General features: G+C 28.5%; 1 protein-coding gene across 13 annotated transcripts in view; it reads left to right on the plus strand.

The window, feature by feature from the left end:
• LOC111690014 overlaps window positions 1–19,294 on the plus strand; it is a 202,286-nt gene that overhangs the window by 176,946 nt on the left and 6,046 nt on the right. For 3 of the 13 annotated variants that reach the window (XR_006940460.1, XR_006940461.1, XM_046947782.1), the window contains exons 4-12: window positions 238–270; window positions 12,015–12,487; window positions 12,615–12,752; window positions 13,090–13,392; window positions 13,455–13,694; window positions 14,374–15,924; window positions 15,991–16,173; window positions 16,268–16,363; window positions 16,831–16,951. Coding sequence is in view for 11 of the 13 variants with exons in the window: in XM_046947782.1 (XP_046803738.1) it covers window positions 238–270; window positions 12,015–12,487; window positions 12,615–12,752; window positions 13,090–13,392; window positions 13,455–13,694; window positions 14,374–15,924; window positions 15,991–16,173; window positions 16,268–16,363; window positions 16,831–16,951 (3,138 nt within the window). In the remaining 2 variants the exon portion in view is untranslated. Of the gene's footprint in view, window positions 1–237; window positions 271–4,870; window positions 10,257–12,014; window positions 12,488–12,614; window positions 12,753–13,089; window positions 13,393–13,454; window positions 13,695–14,373; window positions 15,925–15,990; window positions 16,174–16,267; window positions 16,364–16,830; window positions 16,952–17,452; window positions 17,492–19,294 lie in introns of those variants that run through there. The other 10 variants (XM_046947788.1, XM_046947783.1, XM_023452530.2 and 7 more) reach the window with 10 other exon arrangements.

Here is a 19,294-nt window from a genome sequence, read left to right on the forward strand (position 1 = left end):
ATATGAAAATGAGAAATGTACTTTTGCTTTCTTTTGACAAAAAACACAAAAATGTTTAAGTCTCAAATATGCTGAATAGTCGTTATATTTGTAATTTGTCTACTTAATAAATTTTTTTGTTAAAAAAATCCCTGCCTATTTATCTCATTCCCTCTATTTTGCTCTTACTCTCTGTCTCTCTCTCTCCCATCTTTTTCTATGACTATTTTGAATATCTCTACATCTTACTCTATGTAGTCTCTATGTATACTCTTTCGGGATATTTAACTTGTAAATTATTCGTATATTTTATGGCTTAAATTATAAATACAAACCCTTGAAAAAGGATTAGTTTTGCATTTGCATTAATTCGTTCTTTTTTGTGCTTTTAACCTTTTTTATTTTTGTTATTTTACAGTAGATTTGTGTGTATTTACAAGCTTGCTTTTTTACATTTTAAAATATTTTTCTATCCTTAAAGCTTCTGACTATATCCCTCACTCTCTCTTACTCTACCAACATCTTCTTTGTCTATACTTTTTCTATGTTTGTTATCTTTGTGTATGCGTGTGTTTGTTTTTAACTTTGTAATTTGTTAGCATTTTTATTTGCTTTGCTAAATTTTTTATTATGTAGTATAATTTAGTTTTACCTCCACATTTATTAGATTTGTTTTTATCTTTAATATATATTATAGAAATGTTGCTCTTTTTTATAATTAAATTTTAACGAAAAAGATATGTTAGCTGATAATCAGCGTTTTAAATTTTTTTAATTTAAGTTTTTTTTGACAAAGGTTAAGTTAAAATATTTTAAAATTGAAATTATTTATTAATTTCATTTATCTGTATTTGTTGTTATAAAATAATTTAATTGTTTTTTATTGGGGTAATGATTTTCTTTAGAAAGTATTAATTTTTTGTTTTCTGCTTAAAACCATTTCCTATTTATTATAAATATTATTACATACTAAAACCACCAAAATCTATAAATTTTTGACAGTTTATATCTACAAAACTAATTTACCAATTAAAGTAATGTTTTGGTTTTAAATAGCCTATAGTTTCCTAATTTTACTCCGATAAATAGATTTAAGAATTTTTTTGTAGTTTTGTTAGAAATGGCTTTATAACTTAAGCCAAAAAAGATGATTTTGCACGAAAATTTTTTTAATTATTTCCCTCCGCTGAATTCAAAAATCGTTATTAAAATTTTCGATTAGCTCTAGTTTTTAAAATATTGCGATTTTTGTACAGACATTATTTACGCCACTTTTTTTGAAGTTTTTACTTAATTTTAGAGAACTGGAACTGAATTCCAAAGATTTTTTAACAACATGTAAATCTACACATATTTATTTTTCAAAAGTGCAAAATCATGATGTCAGTTATTGCAATCTAACTAGATTGCCTTGCAAGGAAGTTTAAAATTGTTGCTTTTTTGTATTATCCTTATAACATTACTTTGGGCTAATTTCATTTGAGTTTTTCCATAAAGTGCTACCAACATAAACCAATAATATAACTTTTCGATTAAAATTAAATTTTTTTTAAAAACGTAGTAAAATATTTCAGATTGAATACAACTTTTGTTTGTTATTTTTATATACTTATGTATTATATTACACAATTCAAAATCGGTGCCGTAACGTTGTATGTTGTAAATTTTCACTATTAAAGATTCATGTTTGTATATATATGTTTTATGTATCATGATGAAATTCAAAAAAAAAAAACACATTAACCAAAAATTACGAATTTATTTTAAAATATTTTTCTAAGTTTTAACGAATTTCCAATTGTTATTTTAAAATGTTGTTATTGTTATGAGTTGGTACCTACTATATTTTTCACAAAAACCACAATATCTCGGCTACTAGAGCTAACCTGAAAATACATATGAATCAGCTATTTTTATTTAAAAGACATTTTCAGTGTTGTATCGAGTTTCGAGTCAATTTTTTCAAAATCAAATTAACAGAAGATAATCTATTGAGATAGATAATATATGAGAAGACTAGATAATATATGAGAAGACTACAGACTATTTGAATTCAAAATTTAATCTTGAATGGACATTTAGTTTTGTAGATATCGTGATTTTTTGGATTTTGTAATAAGAATTTCCTGATAGTTTTTGCAAGAATATTAAAATTAAAACAAAATAATTCGAAAATAACTAATGGTCCTCGAAATTAATATTTACCAAAGTATTGAAAACAGTATTTTCTACAGAAGTTGTAATAACAGCTAAAGTCGTAGGACGAACAATAATTAAGATATAAGAAATGCTAAAATGTATTCTAAACCTGGAATTGATACAAGTTCGAAACATGTATATTCTTTAACTTTATTGCAAATGCACAACAATAAAAAATTAATATGTATTAACTGAAATATTACAAAAACAATGAGATTTTCCTGAAATCCACCGAGTTCAAATGGCGGGAACAGCAAAACTGTTAGAAATTTTTTTACCATTTTATTTCCTTCATAAATCCCCATGAGATCTTCTAAAATTTTTAAAATATGTTAAAGTTAAAACGGCTGTTGAAAAACTTTAACTTTTTTGACCATACTGAGAACAATTTCCCGTTATCTTATAAGGACAAAAACTAATAATCGAGTTATTGTAGATACATTTTAAGTAAAAACTGTTTTTTTAGAATATATCCCAAAAAATAATTTTTTGTCATATTTTGAATTCGTGCGCTGATACACACGCTGAAATATGTTAAAAATTGTTGAACCATTTTTCGTTTTTTATATCACTGCCAAATGCTTACTCCTTGCAAATTACGATTTCATTAGAAAAAAGTGTAAACATTTTTATTAAATGGAAAAATTTCAGTAATAACTGAAAAATCGATTCAGGGCCGTTGTGGCTAACGATCTCCTATCCTATTAGCCTATTTTTTTGCATGACCTTCCTAAGGTCCTTATTATATATTTTTATATATGAAAAGTCATAAGATTTGGTAAATTCTTAAACGGACTAAATTGTTGCCGAAATTGAGTTCGAATCGGTTTTGATTTAAACTGAAAAAGATTCTTAATTTGTGTTTTTTGAAAATTTGTTTTGCAAATAAAAAAAATTAAAAATACATACGCAATAAAAAAATTAGTTTTCATATCATTTACATTTACTTCTGGCGGACTTAACTTAAAGTCATTTTTTTTTTTTTTTGATCTCAGTAGAAAATATACACTGTACAGTAGTTTTATAAATTTTCAAAATTGTCAATTACTATCGATATATGAATATTTTTAAGCACAATTAAGAACACTAATTTAATATATATTCAAATGAGAAATAATGTTTTTTTCTATGGAAAACCGTTAACAATTTTAGTTGTCTCTATTAAATAGTTAAAGGTTTCCCTTTAAACGCTAATTTTAAATGAGAATTTCCTTTGCTTCCTTTTATCCTTTATTGTTTATTCAAATATGGTTAAGGATTATTTTATGGGAAATTTATATTGGCTGCACTATACTTAATTGCTTAAAACATCTCTAAATCTATTGCCAAAATTTATTTGTTCTTTTTTATTTAACTTTTTGTATGTTTCTATGTTTTTTTGTTTTTCATTTGAAATTTATCATTTATAAAGAATTACTTTCAAGCACTATTACTACTTTAAAAAAACGGAAAAAATAAACAAAATTCAACAACAATAGAGCCTTCCTGCCGAGCGTTTTAACAACAAAATAAAAAAAATAATAAATAATGAAATAATGGTAATTGTAACCAAACTATTAATTAGTTTATAAAAGGAAAAAATTACATTAAAAAAAAAACAAAAAATATATACATATTAACAATACATTATAATAATTACCAATTAATCATATATATTTGCATAAATAATATTACACAATTACATATTTTAGAAAAATAATTTTTATTAGAAATATTTGTTTTAAATATTAGAAGTTTTATTTAAGTAGAGAATTAAAATGTTAGCTTTTAATATTAACTAAAAGTTTACAATTTTAATCTTTTTATGTTTAATTTATTTACTTTAATATTGTTTTAAAAAGAATTTAAAAATTCTTAGTAATTGAATAATGAGAGGTAGTTTTTATTACAACAGTATTAATAGGGGGAGTTATAATTCGACTCGCAAAGATATTTGTTTTAATAAGTATGTTAAATACAATGTATAAGGAATCGAAATTAAATCCTTCATATTAGACTAAACACTTCTCGTTTTTTTCACAGTTTAAAGATAATTTTGTTCTTCTTAAATAGGAATCTATATTTCACAATCAGTCAAATTATATTCAAGAATATAATTATTTTCTTATTTAAATACTATAGCTTTAACATTTAAAGAACTGAACTATTTTTATATTTTTTAATTATTATTTTGTTTACATAATATTTTTTCTTATATTTAGAGTAAATGTTTAGATTTTTGTTTAGTTTGTGGAATTGGATTTTTGTTATTTGCAAAAAAAAAAGTAATTATAAAAACTCATTAATATATATTTTTCAAATTTTAATTTTCTTTGGGGTGAACGGTTTTTAAATTTCATGCCATTTACACTTTGTTTCCTGTAGTTATTTGATTTTTTAATAAAATTCTTGGGTTAACGGTTTAATTTTTCTTTTAATTTTACTATATATTTTTTTGTTCGTTTTCGCACTAAATTATCATCATTGTTATATATATTTTCAAAAGATTTTTTTCATTATTTTTTTTCAAAACTTTTTAAATTAGTATTTTTTCTGTTTTAATGAAATCATAATTTTTTTCTTTCTCTTGTTTTTATTTTAAATGTTTATAAAAAAACTTTAAAATGACACTGTATGTAAAAAAAAATAAATAAAAAATATAAAAAAATGTTAAATCGAAATACCACATAATCGAAATAATCAAAAAACACAGCTGGAACTATTACAAAAGCGCCGGCAGGAAGGTCTTCTCTACGTGCCAAAACTTCAGAATATGGCAACAACACTAGTACTAAATTTATTACCAACACAACCTCTTCTAGCATAACCAACTCCACCATCACTAAAATCAGCACAAATACCATCCCAAAATCAAAACAAATTTTAACCACTTCTAGCCTAAAGTCAGAAGGTGGTCATGCTTTAGAAAAATACAATGCAACAAACAATTTATACAATGACAATACAATAATAACAAGACCAAAGAAAACAATTGCAATCAATGACACACAACAACAAGCACAAGATATTGCAGATTATGTAATGACTGGCTCCACGGACTCGACTTTTACTGCAACAGTATCCCAAACAACTGCAACCACATCACAAATGCCAAGAATCTTAAAACCTATTTTAAAAACTAAAATAATTAATGTTAAACCGGTACCAAGCGAAACTTCTCCATCTGGTAACTTTTGTCCATCTGAATTAGGCGATAGTTTAGATAGCGCAAGTCCCTTAACAAAAATAACTCTGCCTAAAATACCCAATGCCATAGCAATAGCTTTAGACGAGAAGACCAATAATGAGCCAACTTCGCCACAAATTTCTTCATATGTACCAGTTTATAATACTAAAACCGTAGTGCCCACAAAATTACGAACCATTTCTAATAATTATGAAAATATTGAAATACAAGGATTCGACTTTAATAAACAAAATCAGCCAAATGTTGGTGAATCATTTACAAAAGACGAAAAATACACTAAAGATATTGAGATTTTCGAAAGTGATACGGAAAACCCATTAAAATGTGATGATAACGAAATTAAGAATAATGAAAATCTTAGAACAATTGAAGATTTGGAGAGTATTAAGAACGAAACAGAAGCTATACAAGATGAGGAGGCTACACCCATGCTAATGAGTCTCAAACGTTTTAAGGAAAAGGAAGAAAAACGTCTAAAACTACAATTAACCCTAGAAGAAACTCAAACAACAGAAGATGATGTCATAACACCCACCCAAGAAACCATTGATTCCCAGCAGGATGACCACACTCAAAATGTGCTAGAGGAAGATGATGAAGATACAACTTGTGAATATACCGATGATGACTTAGATGAAGCTCTAGCCGAGGAGGCTGATGTAGAGGAAGATACTACTATGGATACCACACAAATTGATCAGGATTTAGCTGATGACAAAGAACTTTCCAAAATATACGAAAATGAACCCATGACCCCCCAAGAACAACAACACAATTTAGACGAGTCACATTATTTGCCCATGACACCCAAAAAAATTGAATCAGATCAGTCAAATAATGCTGGTGGAACTTTAACTTTGGTATCTATTTTAGATTCTACTAATGAAGAAGAAGAAAATCATTATGTGGAAATGACAAAACAATTGCAAGATGAAGATTCCAAAAATAATTATGAAATTATGTGCCTCAATAATTCATCTAATTCGCCCTCCAATGAAACCGGCTGTAAACCGAAGCAACTAAAAATAATGAATGAACCTTTATACATGGAATTGCAAGGTGGCAAACCATCCCAAAAATCACCTGAAACCAAAGAAGACACACTTTTACCATTGGGTAAAACTTCAACATTAAAGAAATCGAAAAAATCATCGGACACCTTGAAAAAGAAATCGAAAAAATCCCAACAAGATCGCATTCAACATAAACGTAAAGATTTACCGGATATTTTGAAACCCCCACAAAATTCCATGGTCCTTAATTCGGATAGTTCAGATGCTGATGATGAATCCTCGAAATATATAGATTCGAAAAAAATGAGATCTCGCACTAGATTCAGTTTATCAGATACATTTAGACCAGCCTCTTACTATTTAGGAGCTTCAACACCTCTAAATAATTGTATAGAAAGTTCAGATAGTGAAATAGTATCACCTCCACCAATACCCAACTCACCACCACCCATGGAAGAGTTAAAAACCGAGGAAATATTTTCGGCTGAAAATTATGACACTGTTAAGCGTAGAGACAGTTCTTCAGGTAGTAAATTTAATATTTCCTATGAACAATTGCCTAAAATGCACGCCAGTAATTCATCTCTTAATTTTGCTAAAAATGAGGCTGCTCTAAAATCTAGCCGTCTTTCACTTCCCGATCAATTCAGCAAAGCCAAAAACCTTAAAACGCCACCACATTTGCTAATGTTAAAACAACATGAAAGGACCTTATCCGATTCAAATTATAGCTTCCAAACCGATAACAGTTCAAATAATTCATCTGATTTTGATCTCTATAACAAGTTGAAACAAAATTCACCCTCCTACATTGCCACACCTATACGTTACCAATCGAATTCTTCGCTAAGCTTAAGCCAACAAAAGACTTCCCTACCAGGAACTGGTAATAATAGTGAAACAGATACTGTAGAGCTTCGTCATAGACAAGGATCTGATTCAGAGTTGGAAAGGCAAAGATCACGTAGACCTCTTTCCGAAGAATCTATAAGTGAAATTGAATCTTTAAGTGAGAAATTTGAAGATGCCTTAGAGACGGCCGATTTGGATACTTATCTTAATGACTTACAAAATAGTGATTTGTATCTATATCAGAATACTAAATTTGAAACGTCTGCCACAACCATTTTAACAGATGCGGCAGCTGCGCAAGGTGCCGGTATTCTGACAAATCTTATAAAGCCTCCTAAGATATTTCGTAATAAAGATGATGAACATTTCTATGGTAATATACATTTTGTATCTTCCACTGATTCTTTGCAAAAGCTAGAAGGGCCCAATGATCAATTCGATGTAATGGGAGCCACCAGTGTAACACCCACCAGATATATGACACCTTTACATAGTCGTAATAACAGCAATATTTCAGAGCAATCAGTACCATATTACTACTCGGAATTGAGCAGTAGTAGAGAACTTTTGTCTACTCCTACCACTTTGAATAATCAAAGAGATATACATGCCCAAGGTTCAAATATAGATCATATTCATAACCCCATAGAAAGAGCGCATAATATCAACATGGAAATTCTGGCCGATAAAGACCAAGCTATAGATAGTAAAAATTTATATAAAATGAAAACAAATGTTGAAAAATTAAGTTATAGTTCGGGTAAGAACTTAAAAACTGGTGAAACATTTCATCAGAATACCTCTAATCCATCTACATCATTTGGAGCGCAAACATTTCATATACAGCAAATACAAAATCCTGCTTTTAAAATAAATAATTATAAGATTAGTTTAAGACATCAACAAACATTAAATACAATATATGGGACTAACCCCAACTCACAGTCAATAACACAATCAGCCATAACGACTTCACCAGCCATATTGACCACCACTTCTGTAACATCAGCAACATCATCCCCATCTTCAACTACTACCACTACACATACAAGTAACATGGTTTGTGGCAATGTTGAGACAAATGCTAAAAATATCAATTTACAAATGGGTAACAATGCTTTGGTGGCACAAAATACTTTAGCTGCAGCAAATAATTCCAAATCGAATGAGATGCAAAAACCATCAAATAATTTGGATAAATCTACAGTTCTAGGTAGTCCGGTAAGTGGCGAATTACTTTGGGAAGAAGATACTCTGTGGCGAGAAAGTTTACGTAGAGTATCACAGAGACATGCACGCTCTTTGGATGATCTAGATCGTATTACCGTTATTCCGGCACGAATAACTACTCTTAACCGAACTCATTTAGCAGCTGCAGAAGGAAATAGAAAACCACGTTTATCGCGCGATGTTACTTATGTCAATGACAATGTCTCGCAACACTTGAGATCAAGTTTTAAATTACGTCACTCAAATCCAAATTCCCAAAACACCTACGATGAGGTATGTGATGATCAATCGATTAATGAAGAATCTCAAGTCTTAACTAATGATCATGATGTTTATGTACAGCTTACCGAAAATATTCTCTCAACCGACGATCTTAACTCTGACCTTTATGAAGTGTTACGCGAAGAAACCTCTTCCAATATATCCTCTACTAAATCCACAGAAATTGATCGAGAAACAATACGACAATGGGATTCAATGTCAAGTGGCTTAATGAAAAACTCTCTTACAACTACAAATTTAGATCAAAGTCCAACCGCCAGCAGTAATGTTAAATCTATAATCGATCAATTAAATTCAAATTGTGATAACAATGGCAATCCAAACATTATGAGTGATAATAAATGAGAACAGTAATGTTTAAAGCATTTAAAACTCTGTGATAAAACACTTTGAGTACATACAAAAACAAACAAAAAAAAACAACGAAAAACTTCCATACGAAAAAGCTTTAATCAATTTCATGCGAAATAAAACTTGTGGTACTTTTTAAATTTTAGTTTTTCTTTTTTATTATTTATTTTTCAAAAAGAAAATTAATTTTGGGAAATTTAAAATTAATAAAAATTTAGTTATTCTAAACAATATAATTCAAAAGTGTAGAACTGCTGATAAGTTTTATACTGCAATTATTATTTTTTCGTAACGATATATTTTAAGTTTTCATACAAAAATGAGTTTAACAAGCAGAATATCTATCGTTTAAACAGTAACCGAAGGTTGAGGTAATGGACCTTAGAAAAATTATTTTTCTTTTAAAAAAGTTTAAATACTGTATTAAAAAATTGTATGTTAGGAATCATGGGCAACTATTCACAGAAGAAGGCTACGGAGAGTTTAAATTAGGAACAATATAAAATGAAGCATATTTTAAGGCTATTAGTTTCAAAGCATATTTTAATTACCTTGATAATTGAGAATTTGGCCAATCCGAATACAGCAATATTAATTATTTTAGTTTATTTTTAGTAGTTTTAAATATTTGTATATTTTTTTAACAAAATTTGTTTATAAACTATTTGTACACTTTTAATATTTGAAAAACAATCACCCAATGCAAATTAATTTGTTAAACAAATCTTTATCAGTCATTCATTTTATTATATCAACCTTAGTTTATACATACATATGTATGTGTATGTATGTAAACTATTACTATCATCATTTTTAAAACACTCTACTGCAACTTATAGTACTGTTACAAATTATTCACTCACACCATAATACATTTATCCTTGTTAGAATTTTACCACTTATTCATTCATTCACTCACTCACTTATACATTTATTCGTTCATTCAGTCAGCCAGTCATTCACTTACTGCATTATTATTGTTACTGTTGTTGTTATTGTTGAAGTTGCTGTCATTTTGTGGCAACAATTTGCAATTGTAAATGAATTTAATTTTTTTATATATATATTTTGTAAACATATTGTTGTTGTCATTGTTATTTTTTGTTTTGTTTGTAATATTGTTGTTGTTGAATTTTTGTTGGTTTTTTTCAATTGTTCTACAAATAATGGTAAGACATATTTTTAATTCATTTATACATACATATATATATTTTTAATTTGTACGTTTATATATGTATAAATTGTTTAAATATCAATTATATTTATTTTTTTATTATTATTATTTGCAATATGTATTATTTTTCTTTTGTTGATGTGTATATATTTATGTATACTTGTAATTGTGCTTTATTGTAAGAAAATTTAAATTTATATTTATTTACATTTTTTGTGGTTTGTAACTTTATTTGCCATTGTTAATTTTTGTCAATTTTCAAATATTTGTTAATTGATATAATTCAGTAAAAAAAATTTCAAAATTAATTTTGCTACTTTTTAAATTTAAAATAAATACAATTGTATTAAACATAAAGTCACAAACTCGAAAATATGACATAAATATAATACAAAAGTTAAACTACTAAAACAATATTAAAATTCTTATGCAAGGAATATACGATGCGACCTTTTAAACAACTTCCCAGCAAAAAATAATTAATGTCATACTTTACAAACGACATCTTAATCACATCTAAAAATGCGATTATATATTATTCGCTTTTATAAACCAAATATTTCCTTACAAGTGAAAACCCCGGTTAAAAGTGAGGAAAGAGGTGTAGAAAAGTCACTACAAATAACATATTCGACGTACATCAAACTTTGGTGAAAAACCAATGAAATTAACAAAAGCATGTCAGTGAACGAATTCGGTTTATTTTTGACATCCAAATATCGGATTTTTATTGCATCTATGAATAAGATTAGATGTAGTTCATAGTTGTCAAAAATGAACAACATCCCTACAATTTTGGAAACAATCTCTTAAAAATAGTTTTTGAGCGAAAATGATAGCGTTTGCTTATAATTGCAATTTAATTGTAATAAGAAATAGTTTACAGAAGTAAAAACACGGATTTCAGCTTAATTTTTAATTTTTTTAAAATGTTGGTATGTTTTTTAACGAAACACCTGCTCTGCGGACACCACAACATGAAGAGTAAAATAAAATAATGTGGTACGACAGACATTTTTAAATTGCGACTCGTTTGTAAAACTTACAATAATATCAAAACATTTTGATCTTTCGAACAATCAACTCACAACTTCTTAAAGCAACCCTACACATTTTGCAATTTTGTAAACTACCTTCTCACATTTTATCAGAAATTGTATCGTGTATGCCTTACTTAATTTTGTTATAAAATGTGTAGATATCTTACCAAAGAGTCCGCACGACGCACCACAAAAGACTTACATTTGCACATTAAAAAATATATTCCTTTTTACAATATTTAACGAATTAAACATTTTATTTGTTATCCAGAAAAGTATATTCTTTACGTGTTGGCTCTTTTTATATTTATATTTTGAAATGTATATTTTTGTTAAAATTTTCGATGTGAAAGTAATTTTTTTGTTTTAAATGTTAAAATGAAAAGTCACAAATTTTATATTTTTCTATGATTAAATTTACGAACTGCGTTTTGAAAATTTTTGTATATTTTATAAAATTACAAAATTTTTGTTTTAATTCATACACAAAAAGTAGTATTTATTGTTAAGATAAAAGTTTGTATATGTAAATTAATAACACAAAACAAAGTAAATTTTCTAGTTATAGCAATAAGTATTTCTTTTCAAATTATTCCCCAATTCCAAACAAATAGAATACTGCATGAACTACTTTACTAAAAAAAATATTAATTTTGTATATTGTTGTTTTTCTTTTTTTTAAACCCTCAAACTAAATACTTGTGTAGCATCCATATCAGTGCGAAATGTACGTAACTTACCTAAGGGCAATCTGACTGTTAAACCAGATCCCTCGGATCCCCAATTGCAGCGACAACTACAACAGCAACAGCAATACAATTATGATCAAATGCAAAAAATAGAGAACTCATATTATGGTTCAGCACACGATATGAAATATGCCAAAACCACATTGTTGACAGATCGCAATACAAGTGCTGCAGGCAATGCAGCATTAAATGAACCATATGCCACCTCTACACCTTTACATCGTACTGCCAATAGTGCTAGTATGGCTGGTGGTCTTATGAATCAGGATTATTATGGAACAAGTGGTAATATATATGAAATGCACAATGCTTATCAGCAGCAATTGCACCAGCAACAACAACAACAGCAACTATTGGCACATCCTATGAGACGTGTTGGCAGTCGTGCTGAAATCGACATGTTGGAACGTGAAACAAGTACACAAATAAGGGTAAGTTTGTTTTTTGTTAAATAAACTTATAACAACGTTTATTATTTTAAATTTGTATTTATTGCAAATGAATGAATTTTTATTTTTTTATATTTTATTTTTTTAATTTTTATTTTAATTTATGCAGAATTTAGATGTTTCTGCTGGCGATTTATTAAGTCGTACTCATGAAGAGTTGGTTTTATTATTGATACAATTGAGACGACAAAATAGCAATACAGCTCGAGCCATTGAGCAATGTTGTACTGACATACATGATGTTCAGGTTATTATTTGATTTTTTTTTAAGGAATTATTATTTTGGGCTTATTTTGTAAAATAAAAGGTGTTGGTCTTTAACTTAAAACGTTATCGTATTAAAACTATTTGGTTTTTAGTTTTAGATTTATAAAAAACAAACTTTTCAAACTGGACAATAATCTGAGGACATTTTAAATTTGGGATAATAAACCACTTGACTTGTTTTTTCTTTGTAGCACTTTGTTATTAATTTAATCTATGAAATATTGTTTTTTTATCTAATATTTTTTTATGGTTACGGTTATTGCGGCTTTTTTTATTTATATATTAAAATTTAATTTAACATTTTAACAAATTCACAGAATCGTTTACGTACCGCTGAAGGACTAACTCGCGCCGAAAGTATACAACGTTTAGATTATTTGAAACAACATTTACTTGATCTGGAAAGACAATATGAAAAGAGTAAACCTTTGGTTAATCTAGTAGATAATATGGTTAAGCTGGGTTCACTTTATCGCAATGATGCCAACGGTAGAAGCCAGAGACCTGAGGCAGTCACTTTAGATCGTTTGGAGTTTAATCAAAGAATACAAGAGAAACGTTTACTCCAAGAAGAGCAAAAACAATGGGATCGTTTAAATCCCGATCATAGTGAATTACAGGTAAAATATGGATGTATTTAGCAAACAATACTAATAATAATGTGTTACCATATTTTCTTTAGTCTAAAGTCCGTCAATTATATCACTTGGATCAATTATTGCAAGAAGAATCGGGAACTTTACAAAATTTGCAACGTGACAAAGAAGATCTTGAGAGAGCTTTGGGCGGCTTAAAGGCTCGTATACAAGATACTAGTGGTCCTCCTTTAGCATTGGAAGCCGCCAAAAAACAACAAATAATGTTGGAACGTGAATTGTCAAGAGTACATCAGTTGCTGGCCGAAAATTCTAAGGTAGACGAGGTGCCTAGTAGAAGTTTGTCGTCTATTTTTGTTTGTTTGTGTAACTTTTGTAATGCTCATATTAAATGCGCTTTATACATCAACATAATGCTAATTAAGATTGATATAAACATAATTACATATGTACTTATTTTTTGAATTCCAGAAAGCATGTGCTCTTTAAAATTGTTAGTTATAGCTTTATATGACTGCTATGCTTTTGTCACTAAAACACATATTGATCTTACGAATAAGTTATACTAACATGCATATTTTATTAATGAATTTATATTAGAACGTAATATACAGACTATCCCGATAAAGCGGGTGTTTTACCCATGACATTTTAACCAAACCGATAAAACATAAGAGCAATTATAACATTTTTTCAAAAGAAATTACTTTTAAGAAATTATTACAGGCATATTTTAGATCTCCTCACCCTATCTTCACAATATTTGTATTTCGATCTGAATGAATACTTGTGTGATAATGTTTCAAAAATTTAAATTATTAAGAATTTCCAAAATTATTTAATGCGGTTTTTTGTCCGAGAAATAGACGACATTCTGACTACTCATAATGAACCATATAAAAATATCATGCTTTTAGTTGTATCTACAGCATGTTTATCTATATTCCAATCAATCCACAAAATCTTATTAACTCTTATAATCAATTATTCTTTATTAATATATAGAAACTTGAGCAAACAGTAGCTGGAAATGCTCGTTTAGAACAGGAACTCTTAGTATTACGTCAGAAACTGCAAGCATCAAGGGGTAGTCAAAGTGCTCTACAAATTTCCGATACATACACCAGCAACACCACAGCCATGTTGGAATCAGAACTGAAAAGAGTACAAACTCTGGTGGGCGATATGCAAAGACAACGACAGGAACTCAGTTCGGCCGTTAAGCAATTGACGGAAAATTCGAATAGATTGTATCAGGAAATTGGTAATAAAGAACATGGTAGCTTAAGAAATGGTGAGACGAGCAGTAATAATGGCAGTATTAGAAAGAGAAGCAATTCTGGTTGTTGGATAGAAACCGATTTGGATACTATGATGTGTGTTAATCGTACTTTCAGTGATTCGACCATGAATCTATCAACGCCTCTGTATGTGGACACTAGTTCCAACAATACCAGTGGCAATTTATTAAATTGTTCTTCGACCTCAAGTAAACTAAGTGATTACAATACAGGCGATAGTATGACCAACGAATCACAAAGAAGAATGGGTTCTTCGTCGTATCGTTATAATGATTCTAGCGATAATTTGGAGACAAGTGGTGTGGATAGTGATGGTTTCTTGGAAACAAACCCATTTGCAAATTTAACACAACAGGAGAAACAGGAAATCAAAACAGTGCGTATTGTTAAAAGAGAATCTGAAAGAAGACATCGTGATCGCAGCGAACGTTCTGGTCTAAGTAATTCAACACAAAATCTTGATCAGGTGGCGGAGGAAGAACAATATAGTCTTATGAATGGTGGCAGTGTTATGGGAATGGGTGGTAATTATCATGTTAAAGAACATCAAACTAATGAAAGATCAAAATCATTACCCAGAACATACAGTGAACCACCAAAATCATCTTCCAGACATCATCACAGGCATAAGCATGGTAGTAGTGGTAGTGGTCATCATAACAGTGCAAGTACATCCTTATCTTCTGCTACTACCAGTTATAATGATTATTATGGTCATAATGGTGCTTCTTCTAATGCTTACGATAAAAATAGTAATTATTCTTCACATCCTCATCAACAGCAACAACAACAACAAACTTCTCAACATAATCATCAGCATCAATTAACAAATGGTCATGGTAATTCTCAGCCACGTGAACATTTAAATCCATTAGCGAATGCTTATTTTGCCAAACAAATGCAACAACAAAAGCAACAAACCTCTCATAATCATCACAATCATTCATCTCATCACTCACGTCATTCCTCTCAAAGTGCTTTGCGTCAAAAGACCGATTCTGTGCAAAGTCTCAATAAAAGTCTTAGCGATTTAACACCCTCATTTCAAAGTGAAGCCGCTAGACAAATAATGAATGAAATGTCTGCAGGATCAGCATCGGAAGATACTGAAAAGGTACAGGAAAAAGTACCCTCTCAACACAAACACCGAAGAGCAGTGCCCAAAGAAAAGAGACGTCATTTTACAGCTCCCAATAATGTGGTGCCAGTAAAAACCATAGAAAATGGTCAAACCGAAAATGATATGAATAGAAATGTAAGTTTAAACAAACAATTCTTAAAAAATATACAATTTATCTTATGATTTTACTTACTTTTTTAGAACACAAATTGGCGCGCTCGCGATGATTTAGATATGGAAGTCGCATTACGTCCGCGTATGAATGCACCCGATGTTGTACGCTCCGCTTTAAGACATGGCGAAAAAATATCTGAAAATACAATTGATAACTTGTTATTGGCTCCTAATAAAATTGTTATACCCGAACGTTACATACCCGAAACGGTAATTTGATACAAAAAATTTTAGACTTTACAAAATTCTAATTAAAAAAATTTTATATCAAAATTTCTTCTAAAAACACTTAAAAAAACATTAGACACCTGAATTATCACCCGAGGAGAAAAAGAGACGTCAAGAAAAGGTTGAATCAATTAAAAAGATGTTGGCTGAAGCTCCCATAAGTGCGGCAAATGTAAGTTAAACTTTTTTACTTCGACAATTACTGCGCTATTACGACGATTTATTGGGTTCTTTTACAATTGATAAACTAACTATTCCATAGACTAGTGCAAATTCCAGTCCAGTAGTATAAACATACAATCAAGTCTAAAGTCTATTCGTTAGTTTAATCTAAAGCCTAGTCTAGTCTATAATGTAGCATACAATCAAGTCTATTCTATAGTCTAGTCTATATTACCCTACCGTCTAGTTAATAGTATCAACATTATTCAAAACAGTTTGAAGACCAAGTTAAGAAATAACTTATATGTGAATGTTTTAACTTATATATATGTAGTTACACTGTGGAAATTTAACAGGATCATATACAAAAGTATATAATCATTTATAAAACATGAAATCGTTTCGAAGCTTAAGAATAATAATTAAGTTTAAAAACATATTAAAAACTATATTTACATTTATACTTTTATTTAATAGGAAACCACTGCCACACTACCACCCAGTAAAATAAATGAAGAAAAGAAACAGAGAGAACATCTTTTACAATTGAATCAAATTTTGGCACAACAAGTTATGCAAATGAGTAAAATTGTAGCTGGTAAGTAAAATTTAAGCAAAACTATTAAAAAGCATGTTATGCTAAATTAAGGCAATAAACCAAAAAAAAAAGCAAATGAAAAAAAACACTAAAGCACTTTTAATATTATGTTGAATTTGTGTTCAAACGTATATATATATATATATATTTAAATTTAAATTTGTTTATTTTATTTAAAAGTATTCATTGTTTTCGTTTAACTTAAAAATTTTGCGTTCTAAATGAGTTTCATACAAATTTCTTTTATATATTGAATGTTATTTTATATTTTTAAATTAATTACTAAAATATATATTTTTACAATTTTATTAATTTTCAAATCGGTGTTTCTTAACAAAATATTTACGTATATATTTTCTTTACATTTATTTTATTTTCTTGTTTATATATATATAAAAAAAGAAATATATCTATTTATCATTTTTGTATAACTTTATAAACTATTTTTGCTATTTCTAAACTAAAACAAATACTATTTTCTTTTCGTATCTAATTTTCTAGATGATTAAATTAATACAAAAAAAATGTTTACACTTAAGAAAAAAAAAATGAAAACAATAATGTGTCTTACGTCTTAAACTTAATAAACAATATCAATAAATTATAATTATTTCTCGTATAACAACAATAAGAAAAAAAAGTAAATCACGTACAAATTCACTAATCATCACTTTGGCATCATTTGTAAAAGTCATCATCAGTTAATAACATCCACAACCACCATTACCACCAGCGATCATAGAGAAATTTTCCCATTGCACCGTAATTTTAAATAATAAAAAATAATCTGCTCATTATTCCAACTAACTTCTTAGTACATTTCAAGATCTCATAGTTGCACATCATTTTCGTCATTATTTGAAAGTGTTCATTTTTTTCACTCATTAAAATCAATTATAAATTATTTTAAGTTGTATAAGTAAAAAAAAAAACAAAAAGTTGTATAATATAAATTATATTTTTTATAATTAAAAAAAAAAAACAATCAAATTTGTTTTATTTTTAGTGCATTTTTTGTAAGATATGAAATGTATGTTAATTTTATATTTTTGTATAATTTTTATTTAATGTCGACAATGTTTTGAAAACATTTGTTATTTTATAATTTCGATTTAAAAAATTTTATTTTGTTTTAAATTTTACTCTTTTTTTGTTAATTTATAACCTTTTCATTAGTTTATACTTGTTTTGAAATCCGATTTGAATGTATTTATAAGTAGTTTTTTATCAAAATCTCTTTATATAAAAAAAGTTTTCTTTTATTTTTTGGAATATACCGAAAATTGCATTTGTATTTCTATCGAAGTCTATAAACGCGTACAAAAAACAGTTCCTAAACTCATGATGCTTTGCAATGCAACAATGTAAAATATTCTTATACATATAGTCGATTTGCTACAAGAACGACACAAGTAAAAAACTTGGTTTTAGGTAAAACAGCATTGAGTATTTTATGGCATTTTTTAAATAACTTTAATCAAAATTTTTACTTTTCCAAAACACGATAAGACTAGAGTTTAGTTTTGATTATGTTGACTATAGCTTTATCACACAGTCCCTTTGTATCTGCTAAATAACACTCAGATGACAATTCGGTGTATGTACAAATACTTAAGGTACCCAATAACCGACAATGTTTAGATCATATCTAAAGTAAATTAGCCTTCATTACTCATAGCGGACACACTACTCGAGTCCTAGTTAAGTAAATTTTTGTATATAATCCTTTAAAGAAATATCCTAAGGGCCAATCTTTTGGTGAAGGATTAAGGATAAAATTTAAATCCTCGTAATTTTGTTTGCTAGTTTAAGCGTCCAATGGAGGTGGTTTAAACTTGAGCAAGAAATGTAAAAGTAAAAGTGTAAACAGCTGATGCGAAAATAAATAATACATTTTTTACTAAACTAAACATTAAAATGATAGACTTATTGATTTGTATAAATTTTAGGGACTTCACAATATATTTTTTACCCTACACCACTATAGTGGGGAGGGTATTATACGTTTGTGCTGATGTTTGTAACATACAAAAATATTGGTCCAATACCCACCTTTAAGTATACCGATTGATTCAGAATCATTTTTTGAGTCGATTAAGACATGTCCGTCCGGCTGGCTGTCCATGTAAACCTTGTGCTCAAGTTACAGGCCGCAATTTTCAAGATAATTTGATGAAATTTGGACCAAGCATGTTTTTTGGCACAGGGAGCCTATTGAAAATGGTTGAAATCGGTCCATTATTTCACCTTACCCCATACAACCGTACCTCCCGATTTGAACTTTTTATGCCATAATTACGTCAAATATTCTACTATCTCTCTAAAAATTGGCACAAATAAGTT

This window comes from Lucilia cuprina, chromosome 4, assembly GCF_022045245.1.
Source record: "Lucilia cuprina isolate Lc7/37 chromosome 4, ASM2204524v1, whole genome shotgun sequence".
Classification (NCBI taxonomy): Eukaryota; Metazoa; Arthropoda; class Insecta; order Diptera; family Calliphoridae; genus Lucilia; species Lucilia cuprina.